Below are 22,648 nucleotides of genomic sequence, written 5' to 3' on the forward strand. Positions count from 1 at the left end.
AGTTGGACCACGGTGCCTTTCTGAACTGAGCCCCACATGCTCGCTCATGTGCTGCCCCCTGCTGGCCACTATACACCGAGTGTTCAACCACCATTTTAGGGAGAGCAGGGATGGATGCAAGGTCTGGAAATCCCTTAAGGGGAAATATCCCTTTTTTTTAGGGATTGTAAACCTAAGAGTTTTAAAACTGGTTAGAATTCATGAGTCTGATGAACATGGATAAGAAAATTATACCCTCATAGCCCTGACTGGGTAGCTCAGCTGGTTAGAGCGTCATCCCAATACACCAGGGTTGTGGGTTTGATCCCTGGTTAGGGCACATACAAGAATCAATGCATAAATGGCTGGAACAAAAAAAAAAAATCGACGTTTCTTTCTCTCAAATTAATAAATAAATAATTTTTTAAAAAATCTTTAAAAAAGGGAAATTACACCTTCATTTTTACTCATCTCTACCTCAAATTTAGAATTTCTCTTGATTATGAGTGTCAGCAACAAATCACAATAGCTTTGGCAGACTCTGTGACTTCACCATTAGGAAGAGAAATCACAGGTGTTTTCATATTACATTCTAGGTATTGCAGAATACATATAGATAGAGGTGTCTATATATAGTTTTTAATACATAAAAATATAGGATTACGATATATTTTACGTACATAAAAACCTTATTGACCACGTGCTTCAGTAGACAATAACAAACGGGTCCAGGACACACAAGAAAGTCTAGTGCCCTTGCTTTATTTACCAGACAGTGGGGAAGTGGAGGGTGGCTCTTAGAAGATGGGCAGGGCTGGGGAGGAAGGTCCTGGAGGCCTGAGACAGCAGCTCTTCACCAGCTGGAAGGGAAGCATCTCACTCTGTTACAATGGGCGTGGCAGTCCCAAAGTGCACCCTGCAGGTCAGCCCAGAGGGGCATGAACTCCCTCTAGAATTTGGGTTTTCCTGCTGAACCCAGTAGTAGGGTATTCATGACACCCCTGAGGAGTCAAAGCAAAAATATCTGGTTGATTTCAGAGAGACAGAATCGGAGCACAATTAGATGCAGCACAGTCCAGATCAACTTTCAAAGTTCAATAGTTCAAGATAATCACAGCCAGGACTAGCCCCACCCCATCGTGTCTTCTTCTTCTTTCTACTGAGGAAGAATCCCCTAGGTTCCTAGGGAAAGTGCCAGGAACCAAATGCAGCAAGCTGCACCATTAGTAGCCAGACCAACGCCAGGGACATAAAGATGTAAAAGGAGACGCGGTGGGGGAGGCAGCCAAGGGACACAGGCCTCTCCGGGCGAGTGCCAACATGGTACCTGCTGCAGGGGCCAGGACCCCAGAACACGGACCTCCCTCCCTGCCTGAAGGTGGAAGTGCAGCAGGACCAGTCCAGGCCCTCAACCCAATTTGACTGAGCAGGCACAGTGAGGACTGTTACCAGGTCCCCTTCCTGACACCCGTGTAGGCCCAAGAGTCCCTCCTGTTCACTATAACTTCTCGTGTAACCCCCTAAACACCACCTGCAACTCCAAATACTTCTGTATTTGTATAGCCTCATCTGCAAACCGACCCCCACCCCCACCCCCACCCCTACCATGTCCCTTCATCACTTTTGTGGCAATTTCTGACCACCTGCTTCTTGGTGAAATCCTTTCTTCCCTTTGCTTCAACATAACCAGCTGCTCTAAAGCAGGCTCCTGTGCCTGCCTTTCTGGCTGCTCCTCCCGTCTCCACTGCTAGCTCCTCCCCCTCTGCCCAGCTCTCAAACACTCCCTGGCCTTCCCTGGGGTTCCCCGCCTCTCATTCAGTGACCCTCACTTGGGGGTGTGGACTGTTAGCACTGAGTGCCCCATTAATTAGAGGACACTTGGCACTTCCGCCCCTTGCTCATCAAACACCAGTAGTGCCATAACCTTCGGCCACCATCACAACTTCAGGAGTCAACTGTGACCACTGACCTCCAGGTATCACCATCTCCAGCCCTTATCCCCTCCTGGTCTCAGTGCCCAGATTTGCTGTCTCCTGATCACCTCCCCCAGGACATGGGGACCACATCACAGCAGGTTCCAACTTGAACTCATCACCTCCCACCAGCCCCCACCATGATCTAACCTGGGTTCCCAGGCCAGGTAACAACACCCCTTATCCATCCTAACCCTCAGGTCAAAACCAGGGCTTCACACTTGGCTCCTCCCTGTCTCCAAGTCCCTCACCCAATCAACCACCAGTCCTGGGGATTTTGCCTCTTAAAAATCTCGACTTCCTATCTTTCTCCCCGTCTCCATGGATATTGACCTAATTCATCTTGCCTTCATCTCTCACCCAAATTCCTGCTCCTCAGTGCATCTTCCACCTCTAGGGCTGTAGTGCAAGGACTCAGAGTCAGACTGCCTGGGTTCAAATCCTGACACTGCCTCTTAACTGCAACGTCAGCGAGGTAAATTAAACTCTGGGCCTGGATTTTCTGCAAAATGAGCATCATGGTGCCTTCCTCAGAAATTACTGTGAGCATTCTGTTAACACATATAAAGCACCCCGCCCTGGGCTCGGCGCTCAATGTTATTATTAGCCTCACTCTCTCCAATCCACCCCTCACTCAGCAGAGATAATCTGATCACATTATCCTCCTCAGTGCCCCCCACTCCCCATTTTTCTCAGGAGAAGCTCCAACACCTGAACAAAGCTCCACAGACCTGTTTCCCTTTCACACTATACACTCTCTTGAACACACCTGATAAAATTTGCCTCCAAACCTTTGCTTTATTCTGCTCCCTATGCCTAAATGCTGTCTCCCCATCTCTTCCCGTCAAAGTTGTCCTAAGTTTTTAAGCTGTTCCAATGCTGCCTCGTCCAAGATTCCTCCCCAGAGCCCTCCAAGCAGGTGGCTCTCTCTCCCCTATATGCCTAGGCCATCTCATTCTAGGGACAAATATTTGTTCCGTCTCATTCATTTTAGAATTCCCAGAGTCCAGCCCAGGTCCTGGCCCCCAGCAACAGCTCCACAGAAACCAGCTAAACACGCCAGTGCATCTAGGCCTCTTAGGGCTGAGATGGGACTCCTCAGCCCAGAGACGACTGGCACCAGATGTATCCAAATCAGTGCCTGGAGCAGCAGGGTGAGATTCCTGAGATAAGCGCTCCATCTACCCTGGCTCCTGAATTTTCCCCCTGAAGGAAACAAAGACTTCCTCTGGGCCTGGGGTAGGGCTGGTGTTGTGTTAAATGCAGGGTGACCAGGCCAGGGGGCTCCCCAAGACAGCAGAGAGCAAGAGGGCTCCAGGCCTTAGCCACAGCCCTGTCTCCTTCCTCTCTCTGATGAGGGCTAAAAGCACAACCCAGTGGTCCTAGTGGCCTCAGGGGGTCAGAGAAGGGAGGGTAGAGAACAAGACCACCCCGCCCCTTATCTTTCCTGCCACCCTAAAGGTGGGGGACTTTGTTTCACCAGCCTCTGTTCTGTCAAGGCTGGCTATGACTTTGGCCTAAAGCTTCCCCTCTAGGGGTCTGAATCTCTTGTTTTTTAAAAAAGATTTAATTAATTAATTTATTTATTTTTAGAGAGAGGGGAAAGGAGGGAGAAAGAAAGGGAAACACCAATGTGTGGTTGTCTCACACACGCCCCCAACTGGGGACTGGCTGGCAACCCAGGCTTGTGCCCTGACTGGGAATCAAACCAGCAACCCTTTGGTTTGTAGGCCAGCACTCAATCCACTGAGTCACACCAGCTAGGGATTCCTCTTTTTTTTTTTTAATGTTTATTTTTGCCATTAAGTCCCCTTATGTGCCCTCCCCCTCAGCAATCAGCACACTGAATCTCCTTCTTTATTAAAGGAAGAACCCTGTCCAGCTGTAACATATACTCAATGCTGACTCTAGGTGCCAAGAGGATAAGGGCACAAGAGGACTTGGGGACTATATTACTGCCTGCTCCCCACCCACTCCCTCCCCAACAAGCATTTGCTGGCCCACAACCAGGGAACAGAAAAGAAGAAAGACTTTATTGAAAACTATATACAGTTGGTCCAGCCCCTACCACAGGTGGGCCGTCTGGGCCTATCCCTCCCACACCTCAGGCAGTATCTTGGCCCCTGACGGTGGAGGCCAGGGCTGGCGCCAGGGTCCAGACTCCCTTGGGAAGCTTGGCAGCCAGGCCCCATCGTGGATCTTCATCTGTGAATTAACAAATCTAGATGGCCTGTTGGTGGTTGTCAGGAGACAAGGAATGGGTCCCTGCCCTGGCCTAGTCAAAGCCGGGATTGACGCACACTATTCTGAAACAGCCAAGAGGCTCAGCTAGGCTGTCCAGAAGTCCTGTCTGTTCCCACAGGAGGCCTTCCTGGACATGGAGGCAAAGAGCCCCTCTACCACCCTGCCCCACCCCAGATGCCAGAACCCGTAAGTTTTATAGGCTTGGACTGAGGACATCAGGCACCCTCCCTCCCAACATTGACTCAGGGTCCAGGGCTCCTGGGACACTCCCCAGGCAGAAGACGTGGGTTTGAGAGGTGAGTGCTGGGGAAGTCACAGCTGAGGGCCCAGGACCTTCCTGGGTGGGGTAGGGAGCATCTACAGGGTCAGGGCGTCCCACTGTAGGAATAATCTGCTTTGTTGTGCATCACCAGCCGGTCATCCACGAAGTAGAAGCTGTCAGACTGTGTCTCGTATGGGTGACGGATCATCTCATTGACTGCAAGAGAAGCCCAACCAGGGGGTGCAAAGCTCAGGAGACGGAGCCAGGCCATTGCAGGGCCTTCGGGACTGCGGGACGGGGACAAGCCGAACAACCTCAAAGAATTCCCCCATCATCTTTGAGCCTGAGTTTCCCTATAGGTGACATGGGAATGTTGGCCAGGCACAAGAGACCCAGAGTGGGAAGAAAGGGGGTCAGACCCACACTCCCCCCCCCAGCTTGGTCAGCCTGAGGGCCTGGCCCACTCACTCAGCTCCTCAGACAGAGGCGGGAAGTCGTAGATGTGCTCACAGGTGTTCTTGCTGCTGGGGATGCAGAAGCCAAAGTGGAAGTCAAAGCTTTTGAGCAGCTGGTTTCGGAAGTAGTGCCTTTCAATCATGCGGAAGTTGTTGACTGGCTTGTCTCCCACTGTGAACTCCACCCTGAGTGAGAGAAGGGGCAGGGCTGAGCTTGGCCTTGAAGTCAACCAGCCAGGTTGAGCAGATTGCCCCTAAGAGAGGCTCAGTGAGAACTCAAGAAGGGCTCACTCCCACCACACCCTCACCCCCAGCCCTTGCCCCCCGGCCCAGTGACTCACGTGGCTCCCACCTGCCTCAGGCGGAGAAAGGCAGGCGTGAACTGGTAGCGAACAAAGCGCCCAGCATTGGGGTCCAGGTCCCGCCGGTTGATGGGCAACCGCTCTGTAATGCACCCCAGCTGGGGCTCAGTGGGCTTCAGACTGGGGCCCACGCCCTCCCAGGGTTTCACCCCGAGGGCCCCCATATCTCAGAATTTTTGAAAACTTCCAGGAGACTCTGATGCACATTGAGGGATCAGACCTTTGGCTGAATGGTTCCACCTGGGGGTTCTAGGTCAGCAGGTCCAAATTTTCATCTGAGGTTCCCAGAGCCGCAAGGAGGCACAGAGGCCTGGGACCTCCAGGACTGCAGTTCCCATGAAGGCCTGCAGAGGGCAAGCTGGCAGGGACTGAAGGGACAGAACGGTCCCAAAATGTCCAATCCCAGAAGCAGATGGGAAAGAAAACAAGAGGCTCTGCACAAGATGCCCCCTGCCTGATGACTCCTAGGAATATTGGGGTCCAAGCTCAGCTTGGCGATGACTCCTCTGCCTGAATAGTCCCTGGGAGCCCACTTCACACTCGCATCCACTCCCTCCATCCATGGCCCACCTGTCACTCACCTGAAGCTGGGGGCTTCTTGATTTCAAAGAGGACAGTGCCTGAATCCATGTCCCGAATCTTGAACCTGATGAAGTCGATCTTATATATATTCTCCTCCGGGGAGCACAGGTAGTCTAGAGGAGACAGGTGGCTGCTGCCAGCTCAGCTTTTTTGGGACCCCAGACTAGCTTCTACTTTCTCAGATCCTTAAGGTCACTGACTCCAGGTAAAGGGAAATGAGCCCCTTGCCGTTGAGGAACCCCACATTGTAGGGCAGACAGCTCCATGACTGGGATCTAATGGGGAACAAACAGCTCCACCTAGTGGCCTCTAAGGGGCAGGGAGGAGCAGGGTGGAGAAGAATGGAGGATGGGTCAACTCCCCCCCATTTTCCCTCCTACCCAGGAGTTGAGGGCCCTTATTCGAGACTCTACTTTTCCAGGGTTGGCTTGGTGACTCTGAGTGAAATGTCTCTCCATTCTCATAGGAAGCCCCCAGCATGATACAGAAGATACAGCCCTGCTTTTGGGAACCTCACTCTAAAAGGAGTGACACAGCCTGGACTGAGGAGACACAGTGGTTCTCTGGAGGATACTCTCCCCTCCACCACACAGCTGCCCCTGGTGCTACATCTCAGTGGGTCAGGCAAGGACCTCCCCTGACCTGGATAGTGCTGGGGCAGACGAACGACCCCTTCCCTGTTCTTCCTCAACCCTGTCCCCCTACCCCCAGTCACCTCCTATCCCCATAAGCAGCTTATACCAGCCCAGCTCTCTTAAGCAGCTTAGCCAAAGCTCTGCTGACTCAAATCCAGAGCCTGGAATATTGGGGGGAGGGAACCATCTTTGCTCCCATCCCCTGTTGATCTCCGAATAGGAGGAAGTCTTAGCAAACAGAGGGAACCCCTTCAAAGGTCATTTACCCAGCCTTGGCACTGAGCCACTCCCAGAGAGAAGCGTAGCGGGGAGGACAGGAAGAGGGTGTGGCAGGTGCAGCAGAGGGCGCGCGTGGGGGTGAAGGGGAGTCCTCAGTATTCAGAAATGGAACCAGGAACTGTGGTGGGCTCCGCCTGAGGAAGCCCAGGAATACCAGGGCCTGATCCAACCCTCACTGCTTACAGCAACTGCAAGTTGCCCGGGGGCCCTGGCAACAAATAGGAAGCGGCAGAGGTGCAGTGAGGGACAACAGTGCTGTCAGCCTGTACAACATCACATCCTCCCCATAGAGGCCCGGAAATCACTACCCCCCACCCCAGGCCCCTGGGCCACCTCCTATTCCTCTGGGGCAGGAAGAGGAAGTAAATGTAAAGTCATTCTCTCTTCCCCAAGCCTGGGGCAGCACCCTCCACAAAGCCCTCCTGGTAGCCACCTGGCACGCTGGGGTCCAGCAGAAACTACAGCGGGCCCGGGAAGGGGCCTGAGCCCTGGCCTGTCCACCACAGCCCATGGTGGGGAGAAGGCAGGAGGAGGAAATAGAAGTGGGCAGCACCATCTCACGCTGTACACACCTTGTTTTCACAGAATGTTAAGCACTAGTCCAAAGATGTAGAAAGAAGGTCCTAGGCACAGAGAGAGGAGGTAGCAAAACTGGGAGCAGGATCTCAGCTCCATGTAAAACGCCCCCTTCCTCCAACTTTTGGAGCTTCTCTCATTTGGGAACAACTTCTCGCAGTCTGACATTAGTCTCTTCTACTGCAAACTCAACCTATCCACCCCTCGGTCCTCAGTGGAAGTGAGGAACAGGGGATGCCAATGGCTCGGGACACCACAGCCACCCCCCCCCTTTCTGCCAGGGAAGGACGAGGCCAGGGACCCAGGGTCGGGCCAGAGAAGGGGCAGAGTGGCCGAGGGCTCAGAACACAACTGCTCCCATCCCCTCAGCCACAAATAGCTTCCTAAGCTGGATTCAGGGACCAGTAATCCAGTAGGAACAAACTTCCGACCCATGTGATTAGGGTCAGAAGAGACCAGGAGGTGCCAGGATGGCAAGCCCTGGCTCCCTGTTCTCAGCTTCTGTAGAGGAATGAGCTCCCATGAAGCCCCTTCCTCTGCTCATCCCCCACAGATGCCTTGTCTTAAGGGCTATGAATTTCCTCCAAATCAGGAGACAAATGGTAGTATGTGGGCTGAACACCCCTCCCGCTCCCCAGTAGGTGCAAAATAACCTTTAAAGTTACCTAGGACCTGGACAGGTCAGCCTGACCTCCAGACATCTTATAAGGAAGTTCTGCCCCAGAGCTAACCTGAATCCCAAATGCTGCTTTTGCCAATTATATCCCAACTGGCACCAACATCAGACTGGTCCGGGCCCCCTCTCACGACCAATGCCTACTTGAGCAAGGCAGTTCAGCATTCTGGGGGCCCAGCCAAGAATGGCTGCTGCCTGGTTCAGAGAGGAAGGAGAAGCTGGTCCCCTAGGGACGCCAATGTACAGGCCTAGACCTGCCATCATGGTCCCTTCCACAGCTCTGTCTGGCAGCCCCGGGGCCCTGCTGCTCCTACAGCTCCAGGGCTCGAGTGCACTCCAGCACCTGCGCTTCCACGAAGAGGCCGCAAGTTGCTCAGAGGGAACCAGGGCAGGGTCACTGAGGAATGAGGCCAAAGTGGAAGGCCACTGCCTTTCCAAATGCCTTCTGTTCTTTGAGGCTCAGCCACCACTTCTGCCATGAGGCTGCCTAGCCCTTGTTGCCTGCCTGTGGTGACCCCCCTCTCCTGCTCTGAATGCCCAGTTGTCTGCTTCCAGGCAGCAGCCATTAGCAGTCCTACGGGGCCCTCTGTACGACTCATAAAAGAGCCCTATTTACCAAGCACACACAGCATGCCAGGCACTGTGCAAAAATCAGAGAATTTATTTTCACAATAGCTCTAGAAAGTACGTGTCATTATCCCCATTTTACAGATGAACATGCTCAGGGAGGTGACGTTACCTGCCCAAGGTCACACAGTCAATTACATGGCTAAGCTGGGGCAGCCCAGGCAGTGCAGCTCAGAAACTCAATCACAGGGGAGACCTCTAGGCCTCCAGGAAGGGGACTGGCCCTAGTCCAGGCTAAGGAGGGCAGTAACCTACTCCCTTAGGAGGGCCTAGACCCAACCCACTGAAGATTCCTGCTCAGGTCCTCTCCTGGGGAGCGGGAATGGCCCCAGACTTCCTAGGGGATCCAAGGTGAGGGCATTAATGGTCAGGGAGACCTGAGGGTTTTCCTGTCACCTAAGTAACTCAGCCTCTACCTCGCCTCCAGGCTGGGGACTGAGAACAGACTGCACTCGGCCTCCCTCATTATTGCAGAGAAAAGACTCAGAGGGCTCTAAAAACCTCACGGGGAAGGGGACAGTCACAGTTGCAGCTGCTGCCCCACCTCCACCACGAGAAAGGGGGCTGGACTCCTCGGAAAGGAAGGAGTGGGGTGGAAATAATAAAGGGAGAGGAGGGGGCACAGGAGATCAGGAAAAGGGGGGACACGGAGATCTCAAGCTTGGAGAAAAAAGGGTAGGAGACTCAGGTGAGGGCTACCCGGTGGGGGAGGCGAGGCAAGCGGAGGGCGGGGAAGGGGGCGGGGGCCGGGATTCTCCAGGGCCCCCTCCCTCCGGCGGGGACCCTCCCTCGCCCGGTGCTCACCGCCCGTGATCCGCTGAAGCCCCAGCACGTCCTCCGGCCCGATCGGCTGCCTCCTCTGCAGCGGCCCCGGCCTGGGCCCTGGGCCTGCCTCCGGTTCCGACTCGGACCCAGACTCGGATTCCGCCTGTGGCTGCGGCTCTGGCTTTGGCTCCACGCTTGGGCCCGAGGCCCCTGGAGCGGACTCCGCCCCCGTCCCGGCCCCGCTGCCGCCCTGCTTCACCTTCATGGCCTCGTGGGGCCGCCGCTTGCCTGCTGCCGCTGTGGCTGCCTGAGCGGGCTGGAGCCAAAGCAGGGGGAGTCCGCAGCCCCACCCCCGCCGGGGCCCCAGGTACCGCCCCGCCCCGCCCCTGGGCCCGCCCACTGCCAGCCCACCCGGGCTACTCAGGATAAGGTGGGGGCACGCCCTGGACTTTCACTCACTTTTTCAAGGGGTCCTGGCTACCTCTCCTCTGCTCCCGCCACTCTGCCCTTCCCTTCGCCCATAAAGCGAGTTGCCATCTCAGGATCTTTCCCTGAGATACTTTTCCCTCAGGTGGCCTCTTCTTGTCCTGGTCTCAGCTCAAATGTCCTCTGCTCAAAGGCTCTCCCTCACACTCTATCCAAAGTACTAATGCCAAGCACTATCTGATCGGCCTGGTTTTATTTTCTAATACGTTCATTATCCGAAATGTTTTATTTGTTCACTGACTCTTCCCCCCTAAAATAACAGTTCTGGGAAAGCAGCGATCCTGTCTTTGTTCTCTATAACTAACCACTTAGCATAATACCTATGCTCAATATACTTTTTTAAATTGATTTTTAGAGAGAGGGAGAAAGAAACATCAATTTGTTGTTCCATTTATTTATGCATTCATGGGTTGATTCTTGCATGTGCCCTGACCAGGAAATGAACCTGCAACCTGGGTATATGGGGGCCAATGATCTAACCAACTGAGCTACCTGGCCAGGGCAATATATTCTTTTTTTTTAATATAAATGAGTTAGTTTCTGAGGTCTGATACTGGTACAAGCCATTCTCTCTCAGACCCCCAGCTAAAGAGCAGAAGTAGATGTTAACAGCCTTGTTGGGAAAATCAGGACACACCAAGGGACAACTGCCTAGTTATCTAAGCCACCACAGGGGCCTCCAGGACAGGGAGGCAGGTCACATGGCCAGTCGGAAGCATGGGGGGTCTGTGAGCCCAGGAGAACAGATACTAGGCGACTATTACTTACATATGAATGAACCAAAGCTATGCTCATACTTCACATCATTCCAATTCAGTCAATGTTTATTGAGAGCCTAGAATATGCCAGACACTTTCACATTTAATGCTCACAACCACCTTGTAAGGGAGGTATCACTAGTGTTCTTTTAACAAATGAAAAACTGAGGCTCAGAGATATTAGGTAGCTTATTCAGAGCTCCCGAGATGATAAGTGCAGAAGCAAGGATTCAAATTCAGGCATGTTTGATCCCAAGTCTCTGTGAAACAGTGGAGGGAACCTCTGCCACATACACAGCATCAGGCTGTACTCAACAGGTGTCACTGGGCGGGGGGCGGCGGGGCGAGTACCAAGGGAGAAGGCCCCAGAGACTTCTGCCTGGCCCTTCCTTGAGAGCAGTGCTGGGCTCTCTCTGCGGGGTAGAGAGAAGCATGGAGGGGAAGGGGCCAGAAAACCACCCCAGGCTTTCCCCTAATATCCCCTCTCAGTACAAAAGGGCTGAATAACAGGGCAGAAGCACAAGCTGCCTCTGCCCCAGAGGTATAGGAGAGGGCCTTCAAGTTCAAGCCAAAGGAGACTGAGATGATGCATTTTTTGAGGATGGGGGTGGGAAACCTGAGCCAGAAGAATGGAGTTTTACATTCTGGTGGCTGGGGAGGCAACAGAGGAGGCTGGAGACAGGTCATTCATGGCAGACCCCATGTGTGTGCCTCTCCACCTAACATCTCCCACCCTGGCCAGAAAGGAAGGCTTCCTATGGAGATGCTGCCCAGCTCAGTCTATCTTCTCAGGATTTTTCCAGGACTTGCGGATCTCCAGGAAGATCTTGACCAGAGACAGGACGATGGGCACAGCCATAGGCAGGAAGAGTGGGATGTAAATGGCAAACTTCTGGTCATCGGGGAAATAGAGGAGGTGGAGGAGTGAGGGATCAAAAAAGGCACGCTCCGAGGATGTCACAGCTTCCTGGCTGGCAACGAAGGCAGAGGCCAGCTGCCCAGAGGCCAACTCCTTTGCTGCCTTCTGGACTGCGGCTACAGCCCTATACACCTAGGAACAGGCAGGGGATTACCAGTGAGTCCTAGGTACTGAGGAAGGGGGTGGGGATGACAAGCTTCACTGTGTCTTCCGTCTACCAGAGGGGTTTCCTAGCGTTCACCCAGGTTATATGGAGGCTAGTATGAAAGGGCTTTGGTGTACTTTCTTAGTGCCTGCTTAAAACCTTACATCCCCTCCATCTGGACTCCTGCTGGGGGCTGGTACTGCCCTCTAGAGGAAGCCTGAGGCATTCAAGGCTGGCATGCCCACACATACCCTGGACCCCAGCTGGCTCTAGTTTCCCATACCCTGACCCCCCATGGCCACTGCCATCCTGGGCCACAGAGTCCATCCCCCGCCCACTTACCTCAGATGCCACATCGTCCTTAATGACAATGTTGCTGATCTTGCCCAGAAGCTGGGCCAGGGAAGTGAGAGTGGTGGTGGCTGTGGCCAGGTTCTCCACTGACCGAGCCCAAAGCAGCCGATCTACCTCCCAAGTCATTAGCCCTTCACTCTTAGGCCCTGGAAACAGGCATTTTGGAGGCAACTTGGACTGAGTAATCCCAAAGAGCACCCTGTAGGAACAGCAAAGAAAGTCAAAGGGGCTGAGACTAGAAGGTGGGAGAAGATGGCTGAGATTCCTGGAATGACAGATTTTCAACCTTACCCAGACCCACAGGGGTTGCAGGGAAGCGCCTCACGGTCTTGGGAGGCAAGTGGCAACACTAAGCAATCCAGCGCCCCGAGTCCTGGTTTACCTGTGTTTCAGCTTTTACCTCTCTCTATATTGGACTTGCAAGATCTTATCTGACAAAAGGTTCCATGGCTAAAGTATTTCTGATAACATCAACTTAGTTTAATCCTCCCACCCTATCTACCCTGTCTTTGGACAAATGGGGCCACGAACCCTTAGTTAAGGGATGATCCAGGGCTACCTCTGACAAGATGTACATGCTGTGCCTCTCCAATCCTGCACCCATGGCAGGCATGGCTAGTCCATCAGAATCCTCTTTCCTAACAAGCCCAAAGAATCCTCAACATAGGGCATCAAGCAGCCACTATCAATAGATCAGTTAGCACAAGAATTAATAGCTATTTTCTTAAGCACCCCTAATCACATCCCAGTGACCTGACAATTCATGAGTATTTTTCGGACAAGTTTTCGTCGGCAACTAGTTCTTCTCAAGAGAAGAATGAAGTGATCCCTGGAGACCTTTCTTGGTTTCCCAGGGCTCTAGGCACAGCCGAGGTACCCCTGCCAGGTGAGATTTTACTCCAGTCAGCCCAGGAGGCTATGATCAGAGGCAGGGGCCGTGTCCCCACGTGGGTCCCCTAGGGCCTCACCGCAACTGAGCCAGGAACACCTCCATCACTCGCACCATGTCCACCTCGACTCGCACCGGCAGCCCCGAGGCATTGTAGGCTTTGGGGTCCACATTGTATACCTGCAAGGGGAAATGAGGCTGCCTCAACATCACACCAGGCCATACACAGCTGTGCCCCAGACACTGTGCTGGCCATGAGAGAAAAGGGAAGACACAGTCTGTGCTCTTTAGAACTTACAAATTTGATGGTATAGCTAATATCTCTTGAATACTTATTAGGAGCTTTCCAAAAATTATCTCCATTACCCCCTCAAAAATCCTGTAAGAGAGATAATTTTTATTCCACTTTAGAGTTCCTACTCTTGAGACACTCCCAGTCTAACAGAGGAGACAAAGTTCCCAACTTTGCACGACTCCATCAAATAGGTCCAAGATGTAAGATGTACACAGAAAAGTTCTCAGCAAGTACAAACTGCTATACGCAAAAAGGTCATATTTTAGAAAATACTGACAAAATAGGAAGCAGTGGGGGCTGGCAGAGGATGAGCACGAGCTCACAGTGCCTTCACCTCCTTGGTGCCTGCCCTCCCCCTGGCTGGGCCATGGAGACCGCCAGAGGAACAAGAGAAGAACAGTCTCAGGGAATATATCTGTCTGCCCCTGAAGCTTGTGTTCTCAGGTCTGCATAGTATCACCATTACCATAATGCCACCCCAGCGGGGACTGTGGAAGGCGTTGGTGGCCACCGGAGCCCCATCCTTGTCCTGAATGAACAAGGGGGAGTGGGCAAGCTCAGGTACATAGAGAAGAAAGTTGAGCACAGGATAGAGGGAGGCGGCGCTGGATCCTGCAGTACAAAGAGAAGGGGAGTCCGAATATTAAAACAGGTTAGAGCAAGATCTCAGTTCTAGGTCAGCCTCTAACGTTCTGGTCACTCACTCTGGGCTTCAATTTTCTCAAATGATAATTGCTAGGATATTCTCCAGTCCTGAGTTTCTGTGGCAAAGAACCTCTGAACATTCTCCCCAGATGTACCACATACAAAAAGTGCAGTCCTTAGCCCCAAATGCCCCTAGAACCTCCCCTCCCCCAGCAGGCCTCCCTTAACTGTCTAAGTCAGCTCTCGTGACGATTGCCACATTGCATCCATATTACTATAACTCATTCTATGCACAGTATAAATGTGACCTGATATCAGTTCCCTGCTTAGTATCCTTCAATGGCCAGCCATTCATACCAAGTTAAAGTTAAGCTTCTTAGTGTCATCCTTTATGATCTGATGCCTGCCTGCCTTGCCAACATTATCTTGGTCACCCTCTTGTAATTCGGCCACATTAAACTTCTCTGAGTTTCCTGAAGGTCTATGTGCTCTTACTTTTCTACATCTAAGCTCATAGTTCCCTTTCCTGAAATCTATCTCTATATTCAGTGCTGCTATAAAGCAGTTCCTCTTACTTTGCTGAAAAGACAGAGTGAGAAATTGGCCAAGATCTCCCATGCTGCCCCTCCCACCCTTTGGTCCACCCCGGCCTGGCCCTGATGTCTTAAATTCCGCAACTAGTGATACACTCATTCTGGTTTTCCTGTATTACAGTTCTCAGCAACACCCACTTTCCCTAGGTACCACCCCCAAAATGAAAAACTGGAATCCTAGCTTCAAGGTTCCTCAGTCTGCCTTCATGTACTTTTGCTGTTATCTTTCCTACATGTGTGACCCATCTTCCCAGATGGTTTGCAGGGAGGGAGAGATACCCTATCTGTTCATTTATAAAAAGAGCTGGGAAACATGTTTAATACATGCTTTTGACCCTGCCTGGAGTGGCTCAGTGGACTGAGTGCAGGCTTGCAAACCCAAAGGTCACCGGTTCAATTCCCAGTCAAGGCACATGCCTGGGTTGCGGGCCAAGTCCCCAGCTGGGTGCATGTGAGAGGCAACCCATCACAAATTGATGTTTCTCTCCCCCTCTTTCTCCCTCTCTTCCCCTCTCTCTAAAACTAAATAAATAAAACCTTTAAATAAAAATCTTTAAAAATAAATACTTTTGGATATGATGGTGTGGGGATGGAGATATCAACAGAGTATCATGATAACAGAGCCTCAACATCCTCAGACCAACCCAACCTGGGAACCATCGCTATATACAACCTGCCTCCGAGCCCAGGCTGAGCTCGGTGGTCCCTCCGCGGCCTAGCAGAAAGACCTCCGCCCTCAGGGGCTCACCTAGGCGGGACTCCACCGGGTTGATGACATGGGGGAGGCTGTGTGCGGCCAAGTAGTAACTAGAGGAAGCTGGGTCAAAGCGGGGGTTTACCCCCAACGCTGCATAGTAAAGGATCTAGAGAGCAAAGAGGGAGGATGTTATTTTATTGATTTATATTCCACTTTGTCCCAAAAAAGATTTGAGGTGGCTTAAAATGATATAATTATGACAGGATGAAACACAGACAAAATCAGGGCTGAGAGAAAATAGGTGTAGGAAAAAATAACAAAGCCAAAAGTAAAGTTAAAGCACTAACTATGTTCTTTGAAAATCATATATTTTACCAGGCTTTCTCACAGCCTAAACAAAGAGGGAAACAAAGAATAATATAATTCAGATCAAATCAAGTCAGTTATTCAGAAGTACTTATTTCCACTACCAAGACCTGATAAAAATTTCTCCCACATCTTCCTCCTCTCATTATATTATACAGAATGCTAACTTCTTCACATCTTTACTACATTAATGTAGTTCAGGAAGTTTTTTTGTTGTTGTTGTTGTTATTTAAGTAAATCCCTTAAGGACAGCACGACTGGTAAATACAGCTCTGGAGGGAGCCATTAGGAAGTCAGCTTTTTAACAAGCATTGATGAAACTCCCCGAGCTTGACACAAGGAGGGGAAGTAGACGCCAGAGCCACACAGAAAGGAAATTCTTAGCCAATCGGAAAGTCCAAAGAGCTAGAAGAACAGGCTACACTTGTAAACATGGATAGACTTTGAAAAGGAGGGTGCAGCCAAGAAAAGGACTCTTCAACTTGCTCCAAGTCTCACCTGAGAGTCCACAGAGAAGTTGCCAACGGCACTGAGGGCATTCAGAAAGGGCTGCACATACCGCCGGACGGCTCCCTCGATGTCCCAGTGCACATCATGGGACTTGGGGTCTGGGTTGAGTAAACTGAAGGTGATCTCATAGCCTATGGAAACAGGAGTCAGGGAATCCAGAGGCTTCTGTGGATGAGGGGCAGCCCATACCTCTGGCTGAGCTGAACTTGCTTCTCCTCTAGAATGGGGCTGATTGCCATCATAGAACCAATGGGAGGATAAAACTGAGATGAGGAACACTGAGCACTTTTATGAAAAAGTTGAAACCACCGAAGAAGTAAAAAGTTTGCATGCAGGCTCCCCCTGGCCCCAATGCCTCCACACAATTCATCTCCCTCTCCCTTCCCATAGTAAAGCCCGCTCACCCTACCCAAGCTGGACTTGAGAGGCCGCCTCTTATCAGCGCTCCACTTGTCCTCTGGAAGGTGGTCGGCCAAGGCTGCAGCAAGCACATCTTCAGTCAAAGACATGGCCTGGGCTACTTGGATTATGCGGCGGCCAATGATGTTAAAAGCCTCACGGTGTATCAATCCCCTCAGGACTGCTGTCCTGTTAGGCCCAATGTAGCTCAGCATGTCCTGTGAGGGGCAAGCAAGGGACAGAATGCCCATGGCTCAGAGAAGAAAGCAGAAGAGCACTCTGGCTCCTGCTTCGGCGAAATGTGGCCTTTTGCCACTGACCAACAGGCGTGCACCTCTCCTTAGATTCATAGTGAACGGTTATCTCAGCATTTCTGAGCTATGGGTATATATGAGTGTCTTCATTCATTTCACTTGCCTCCTCCATCCCAGTAGACACAGTTCCAGGAAGTATCAAATCTTTACAGGCTGGAAACTAAGAGATGGCATGCTGAGCAAGAAAAGCAGAATAAACAAACAACTGGACAGTCTGATCTAAGTAAATGGCACATGGCAAAGAGGCAAGTACAAGAATTTTCACGGCAGCATCGTTTGTAATAAAAAATTGGAGACAATCCAAATGCCCATCAACAACAGAATGGATAAACTGTGATAAACTACAATGAAACATGACACAGAATTAAAAATGAACGTGTTAGACTCAGCTACACATTATCAAGGATGACTCTCTCAAGTATAAATGTTGGGCAAACTGAAAGTTGCAGAAGAACATATGCTGTATTGTACCATTCATATAAAGTTCAGAAATATGTAAAATTAAAGATACTGTTTATAAAGATACAACAAATGATAAAACTTGAAAGAAAGGGAAAATTACTATAAAATATGGTCACCTTGGGCTGAAAGGAGTGGGGTGTAACCATGGAGACACATGGGGCTCCAACTATATCGCTACAATATTATAAGCTGGGGCTGGGTACTTAGATGTTTATTAAAATTCTTTCCTTTTTTTATAAGAATTAAATATTTCATTAGCCCTGGCTGATGTAGCTCAGTGGATGGAGCGCCAGCCTGAGAAGCAAAGGGTCACTGGTTCAATCCCCAGCAAAGCACATGCCCAGGCTGCAGGCCAGGTCCCCAGAGGAGGCCCCCGAGAGGCAACCACAAATTGATGTTTCTCTTCCTCTCTTTCTCTCTCCCTTCCCCTCTCTCTAAAAATAAATAAATATTTTTTAAAAAAAGTACTTTATTATACATTAAGAAAATGGCACACAGTATAGGTTCCATCAAGTGTTTTGCTCATGAAAAGTTCAACGTATTGCCCATATTATCATCACAACCTGTTGAAACCTGTTTCTTTTATTCCCACTGATTTCTTTTCCACGTTAAACGGTCATTGGAACTGTAACCATATACAAGTCTTGGATTTAGAAAGCCAAAGTTAATAAAAAAATTCCTGTTTGCATTCTTTAAAAAATATATTTGGAGAGTTTTCCATAGCAAATGGAAGAAATGGGCAGCAATACTACAAGGAGGTGACGAGGAAGAGGAAGAGCTGACGGGACTAGGCCAAGGCCAGAGCCTCTCTGCTCACCCTACCTGGGGGAGAACTGAGGCGTGTTCAGAGATCACGTACACAGTCAGGGTGCCCTCTGCTTGTTCCTGTGGCTCGGCTAACAGAGCTTCTGCCTCTGGGGACAAGAGCAGGTGGTGCGCCAGGAGCAAAAACACCATTCCCTCTCCCTCTGGCCCCCAAAGAGTGCCTAAGCCACCCCTCCACCTCCCACAGCAAGCTGACACGGTGGGCAGGCTTGGCCCTCAGTGGCCCAAGCTGCAACACATCTCATTCACAGTTTTCCCAAAGAGATTTTGGAGTTAAGACAAGGTATGAAAACGATACCTTTAGGGATCAGATGGGAAAACAGGGCTTCATGTTAAATGCTATGATCCCCCCTTCCAGTACCTTGTATACTGCCCAATGACAGGGCCTCTTCCTCATGGTCCAAAGCCCTCCGATAGGCCTTCTGGAAACGGCATTTAATTTTCATTTTGTCTGAAGAGAATGGAAGAAGCATGATGGGAAGAGGAAGTGTCAGACCAATTCTAATGACTTCTGCATGGATATCAAACACATGACAGTGTACCTCTTCCATCTGCCTGTGTACACACTACCTTCAACTTGAGGTACTCTCTCCCAGGGTAATCTATTACAATATTCATTACAGGACTACATGAAAGGAGAAAAACCATATGACCACTTTAATAAGTGCCCCAAAGTAATTAAATTCAATGAACATTCCTGATAAAAACAAAATACGCACTTAATGGAAAACTCTAAATAAAGTTCCACTAAAATTAATAATAAAGCAGGACACCTGCTAGTTTCTCTATTATTCAGCACTGTTCTTTCTGAAGTTCCTGACCAATGTAATAATAAAGAGAAATAAAACATGAATATTTGAAAGAGACAAAATGGCCACTTTTTGAAGCAGTATAATTATATTCCAAGAGGATCAACTGAAATACTATAAGAACTAGTAACAGTTCAGTGAGATCACTAGATATAAGAATACACAAGAATCAGTAACTTTCTGATAAATGCCAGCAATATCTAATTAGAAAAGCAAGTATTTTTAAAAATCCCAATTGTGACAACAATAAAAAACATAAAGGTAGCCAGGAATGAATGTACAAAACTATAATCAAAAAACCTGAGACTTTCATGAAGGACATAAAAGACCTAAAAAAATGGAAAATGCATACAAGGCTCTTAAATGAAAAGATTAAATATTCTAAGTATGTCAATTCTCCCCAAGTTAATCTATACATGTAAGGCAATCTCAAAGTGATTTTTTTCACCCCCAGGAACTTGACAAATAGAACCTAAAATTTATTGGGAAAGTTTTTTTATAGAATTCCAGGTCACATATGCAGAAGAAATGATAGGATTTAAAAAACACCATTTTGTCCCTGGCCGATGCAGCTCCATTGGTTGGGCATCGTCCTGCAAAATGAAAGGTCATCAGTTTGATTCCCAGTCAGGGCGCCGGCCTGGGTTGCTGGTTCTATCCCCAGGTGGAGCGTGTACAAGAGGTAACCAATGGATGTTTCTTTTTCACATCGATTTCTCTCTCTTTCTCCCTACCTTTCTCTCTTTCTAAAAACAAATAAAACCTTAAAAGAAAGAAAGAAAAGAAAACCTCCAATGGCTTTCTTTCTCATCCAGAATAAAAGCTGTATGTGAGTCTGACCCCCTTTGGCCACTTCAGTTTTATTCTATTTCCTTTTACACTGTCCCTCGCTCACCTCACTCTAGCCACAACGGGATTCATACTGTTCTGCAAAGAAATGCACTGCCCCTGCGGCTACCTCAGAACCTTATACTTGCTTTACTCCCTGCCAAAATGCTCTTCTCCCAGATACCTACACAATTTACTCCCTCATCTCTTTTATCTTTTAGGTCTCTACTCAAATATCCTGTTTTCAAATGATGCCTCCCCTGGCCACCCTATCTAAAATAGCAATGACCTCCTCATCGCCCTCAAAAAAACCTCCCTATTTCATTGCCCTACTCTGTTTCAGTCCTATCACCATTTAACATACATTTCACTTGTTTTGTCTCTTCTTTTTTGTCTATTTTGTTCACTGTTGTATCCTAGCAACCACAACTTATCTGGCATAGGTACTCAATAAATATTTGTTGAATAAATGAATAACCCTATTACTGTTCCTATTCACCAGATGAGAAAACCAAGATTCAGAGAGGTTAGCAACCTCACCCAAATTCACACAAATAATTGGCAGAACCAAGGCTTTAGTCCAGCTCTCTTAGACCAAAATTCCATACTCCTCGCCACTCCACTATTGTTGAATACTGTTGTCACTAACTATAAGGAAGTCCATGAGAAATTGACAATAATCAAGGGGCAATCTAACATGTGAGGTATAATCCAATTTTTGTTTTGAGAAAGAAAAAGAATGTGTGTGTACATTAGGTTGAACCATATGAAATATGGTTGTTGCTTTTATTTTTTTAAAGTGTAACCAAGGTTAAAGAGCTAGAAAGTAAGTGGCACCCAGGCACTTCATGATCTGGACTCAGCCTCCTTCTCCCTTTACTCCCAATCTTTCTCTCCACACAGGAAAGGTAAAACTGTTCATGCACTGTCCCCTCCTAATATGCTAATTTACCCTGGCAAGCTTTTACACAGGAGAGAGCCAGCACAGTTTGTTCGTGAAAAGCTTGAACACTGGAATCAGGCAGGCCTGGGTTTAAGAATCAGTACTACCTCTTATTAGCTAGCTGTGTGATGTTGTACAAATTAAAATCTCTAAATCTGTTTTTTTCATTTATAAAGTGGAGGTCATAATTATGAGGGAATGAAACGAGGCAACTCATGTAAACTGCTTCACCTAGTTTTTGGCACGTAGTGAACAACTAATAGTAGCTATCATTATTACTAGCTCACACTATTCCCTCTCTCACCTCCCCCATTTAACCTGACTTCCTACACATCCTTTAAAATTCCAGCTTAAAAATTACATCCCTCAAAACCTTCTCTGCCTTTCTTTTCTCCCAGAGAGTTAAAGGCTTTCTTAAGTGCAATCTCTATTTCTTGCAAACTTTTGTGATTTCTTTAAGTGTCTTTCTCCCCTACATGACTTTGAATTTCTGGAAACCATTATCAGTTTCTCAGTTATCCCCAAATTCCTGGTACCTAAGAAAAGTGTCTAACAATTAGTGAAGTGTTTAATGTTAAACCGAACAAGGCCTCTATACAAGTTCAACTTAATTCCAGATCCTGTACTCTTTTTACTACATCCCACTTCCTCCCCATCCTCTAATAAGCACTAACTAATTCTGATCAGGTACCATATCTGTTTTATAAATAAAATTGCCTCCTTAACGCTGAACGCTCAATTTAAAGTTGCTTTTCTTCTAACCAAACACACTGTTCATTCACAGAGGCCTTTTCAAAAGTTTTTAACTATCTTTATGGGACACCTCAACTCCTCTTACCCAGCGCTTATCTGGACTCAGCTCAGACCGAAAAGGCACCCCCCCGCCCCCGCCAGGAACTCACATTTCAGAGGGATCTGTCTCTCATGCACAACGGTGAAGGGCAGCTTCTCCCGATCGTCCAACGGCACTGACCCTCGGGTAAACACCACAGTGACTGGCACCTTGAGCCGGAGCTGCGGGAAGGCACATCAAGGCCATCAGCTGAATCCGTACCTTGTGGATAGGTTGTTCCCTAGCCCTTGCCCATCGAGGTCTCACCTGCAGGGCATTCAGCCTACTGATCTCGGAATAAGGCAGAGGCGCCCGGTAGGTCTCCGTAGTCTTCCACCAGAGCGGCAGCCCTAGCACGATGGCCACCGCGGCGAAGAAGAGAGCGGCACGCTTGCCTCGGACCACCTCTGGAGATACGGGAGTACAGACTAAGGCGCCGGAAGTGGGCGCAGGTGCCGGTCCCACCCCGAGCTGAGGAGCCCCTTAACGGGTACGCGGAGGCTCTCCACCAGCGCTCGTAGGGATCCCCGTGCGACCGACCTGGGCCTAAAGGAATCCTGTCTGCAACGACCCCCGACCCCCAGTCCGCGGGACCTCTGGCACACCACGATCCCCATCCCCTCATTCTTCCCTCGCAACCCGCCAGTCTCGTGTCCCAACCCGAATGCCACCGCACCTAGATCTGAAACTATGGTTCCAGAGGCCGCCATGCTTGGTTCTGACTACTCTAGCCTTGAGGCGGAGCAACGCAAGCCTCCTCCAATCGGAAACGGCGAGGGGGTGGGATCACGGCAGCAATCGCGGCCAATCGCGAGCGACACTCCAGTCTCGATGACGGGAGACAGCCGAAGAACGTTGGACGGGGTCCACAGCAAACCCTGTAGTAGTTAAATACCAATCTGGGTGACCACGAGAACCTCTACGTCTCAGTTTTTCTCAGTTCTGAAAGATGGAGATATTTACTAAAATGAGATCATTCATGTGAAGAACCTGACACATTGGAAAGCATTCAGTCACCTGTCACAATTATTGCCTATCATCCCTAATCATTGAGTTTTTCTTCCAGGCACCTTATCCTCAGGCCTCATACACGATGGTGGCGAGCTAGTAGTACCTTTCTAGCTATTTGGTTCATTCGGTTTGGGGTTTTTTGTTTTTGTCTTT

At 49.5% G+C, this 22,648-nt stretch overlaps 2 protein-coding genes across 3 annotated transcripts; both read right to left on the reverse strand.

The window, feature by feature from the left end:
• Nucleotides 1–753: 753 nt before the first annotated feature.
• UNC119 (unc-119 lipid binding chaperone) lies at nucleotides 754–9,713 on the reverse strand. 2 transcript variants are annotated; one of them, XM_054572949.1, is made up of 5 exons: nucleotides 9,455–9,713; nucleotides 5,857–5,970; nucleotides 5,255–5,357; nucleotides 4,927–5,099; nucleotides 754–980 (listed from the first exon to the last, which is right to left on the reverse strand). In XM_054572949.1, exons 1-5 carry the CDS (start codon nucleotides 9,678–9,680, stop codon nucleotides 970–972), a joined length of 627 nt encoding a protein of 208 aa, XP_054428924.1. In that variant the 5' UTR covers nucleotides 9,681–9,713; the 3' UTR covers nucleotides 754–969. The 2 variants fall into 2 exon arrangements, with proteins under 2 accessions (XP_054428924.1, XP_054428923.1); XM_054572948.1 differs by lacking the exon at nucleotides 754–980 and adding an exon at nucleotides 4,047–4,674.
• A 968-nt stretch (nucleotides 9,714–10,681) lies between these two features.
• On the reverse strand, nucleotides 10,682–22,219 carry PIGS (phosphatidylinositol glycan anchor biosynthesis class S). Its single transcript, XM_054573204.1, has 12 exons — nucleotides 22,161–22,219; nucleotides 21,752–21,891; nucleotides 21,555–21,666; nucleotides 18,434–18,523; nucleotides 18,070–18,161; nucleotides 16,482–16,689; nucleotides 16,061–16,203; nucleotides 15,248–15,362; nucleotides 13,728–13,873; nucleotides 13,046–13,146; nucleotides 12,066–12,276; nucleotides 10,682–11,710 (listed from the first exon to the last, which is right to left on the reverse strand). Exons 1-12 carry the CDS (start codon nucleotides 22,192–22,194, stop codon nucleotides 11,435–11,437), a joined length of 1,668 nt encoding a protein of 555 aa, XP_054429179.1. The 5' UTR covers nucleotides 22,195–22,219; the 3' UTR covers nucleotides 10,682–11,434.
• Nucleotides 22,220–22,648: the final 429 nt, after the last annotated feature.

Source organism: Pteronotus mesoamericanus, unplaced genomic scaffold (assembly GCF_021234165.1).
Source record: "Pteronotus mesoamericanus isolate MK-2021 breed Mesoamerican mustached bat unplaced genomic scaffold, CSHL_Meso_final contig_246, whole genome shotgun sequence".
Classification (NCBI taxonomy): Eukaryota; Metazoa; Chordata; class Mammalia; order Chiroptera; family Mormoopidae; genus Pteronotus; species Pteronotus mesoamericanus.

Bases quoted from the DNA above. Each gene is read 5' to 3' on its own strand.
- PIGS (XM_054573204.1), bottom strand. From the start codon at position 22,194: ATGGCGGCCTCTGGAACCATAGTTTCAGATCTAG. The intron at 16,204-16,481 runs GTAGGGTGAGCG...CTGTTTCCATAG, and splicing joins GCCTCTCAAGTCCAGCTTGG to GCTATGAGATCACCTTCAGT. The intron at 13,874-15,247 runs GTGAGCCCCTGA...TTTGTACTGCAG, and splicing joins CCCGGTGGAGTCCCGCCTAG to GATCCAGCGCCGCCTCCCTC.
- UNC119 (XM_054572948.1), bottom strand. From the start codon at position 9,680: ATGAAGGTGAAGCAGGGCGGCAGCGGGGCCGGGACGGGGGCGGAGTCC. The intron at 5,358-5,856 runs GTGAGTGACAGG...GGTGCATTACAG, and splicing joins CAAGAAGCCCCCAGCTTCAG to AGCGGTTGCCCATCAACCGG. The intron at 4,675-4,926 runs GTGAGTGGGCCA...CTTCTCTTGCAG, and splicing joins GCCTCTGTCTGAGGAGCTGA to TCAATGAGATGATCCGTCAC.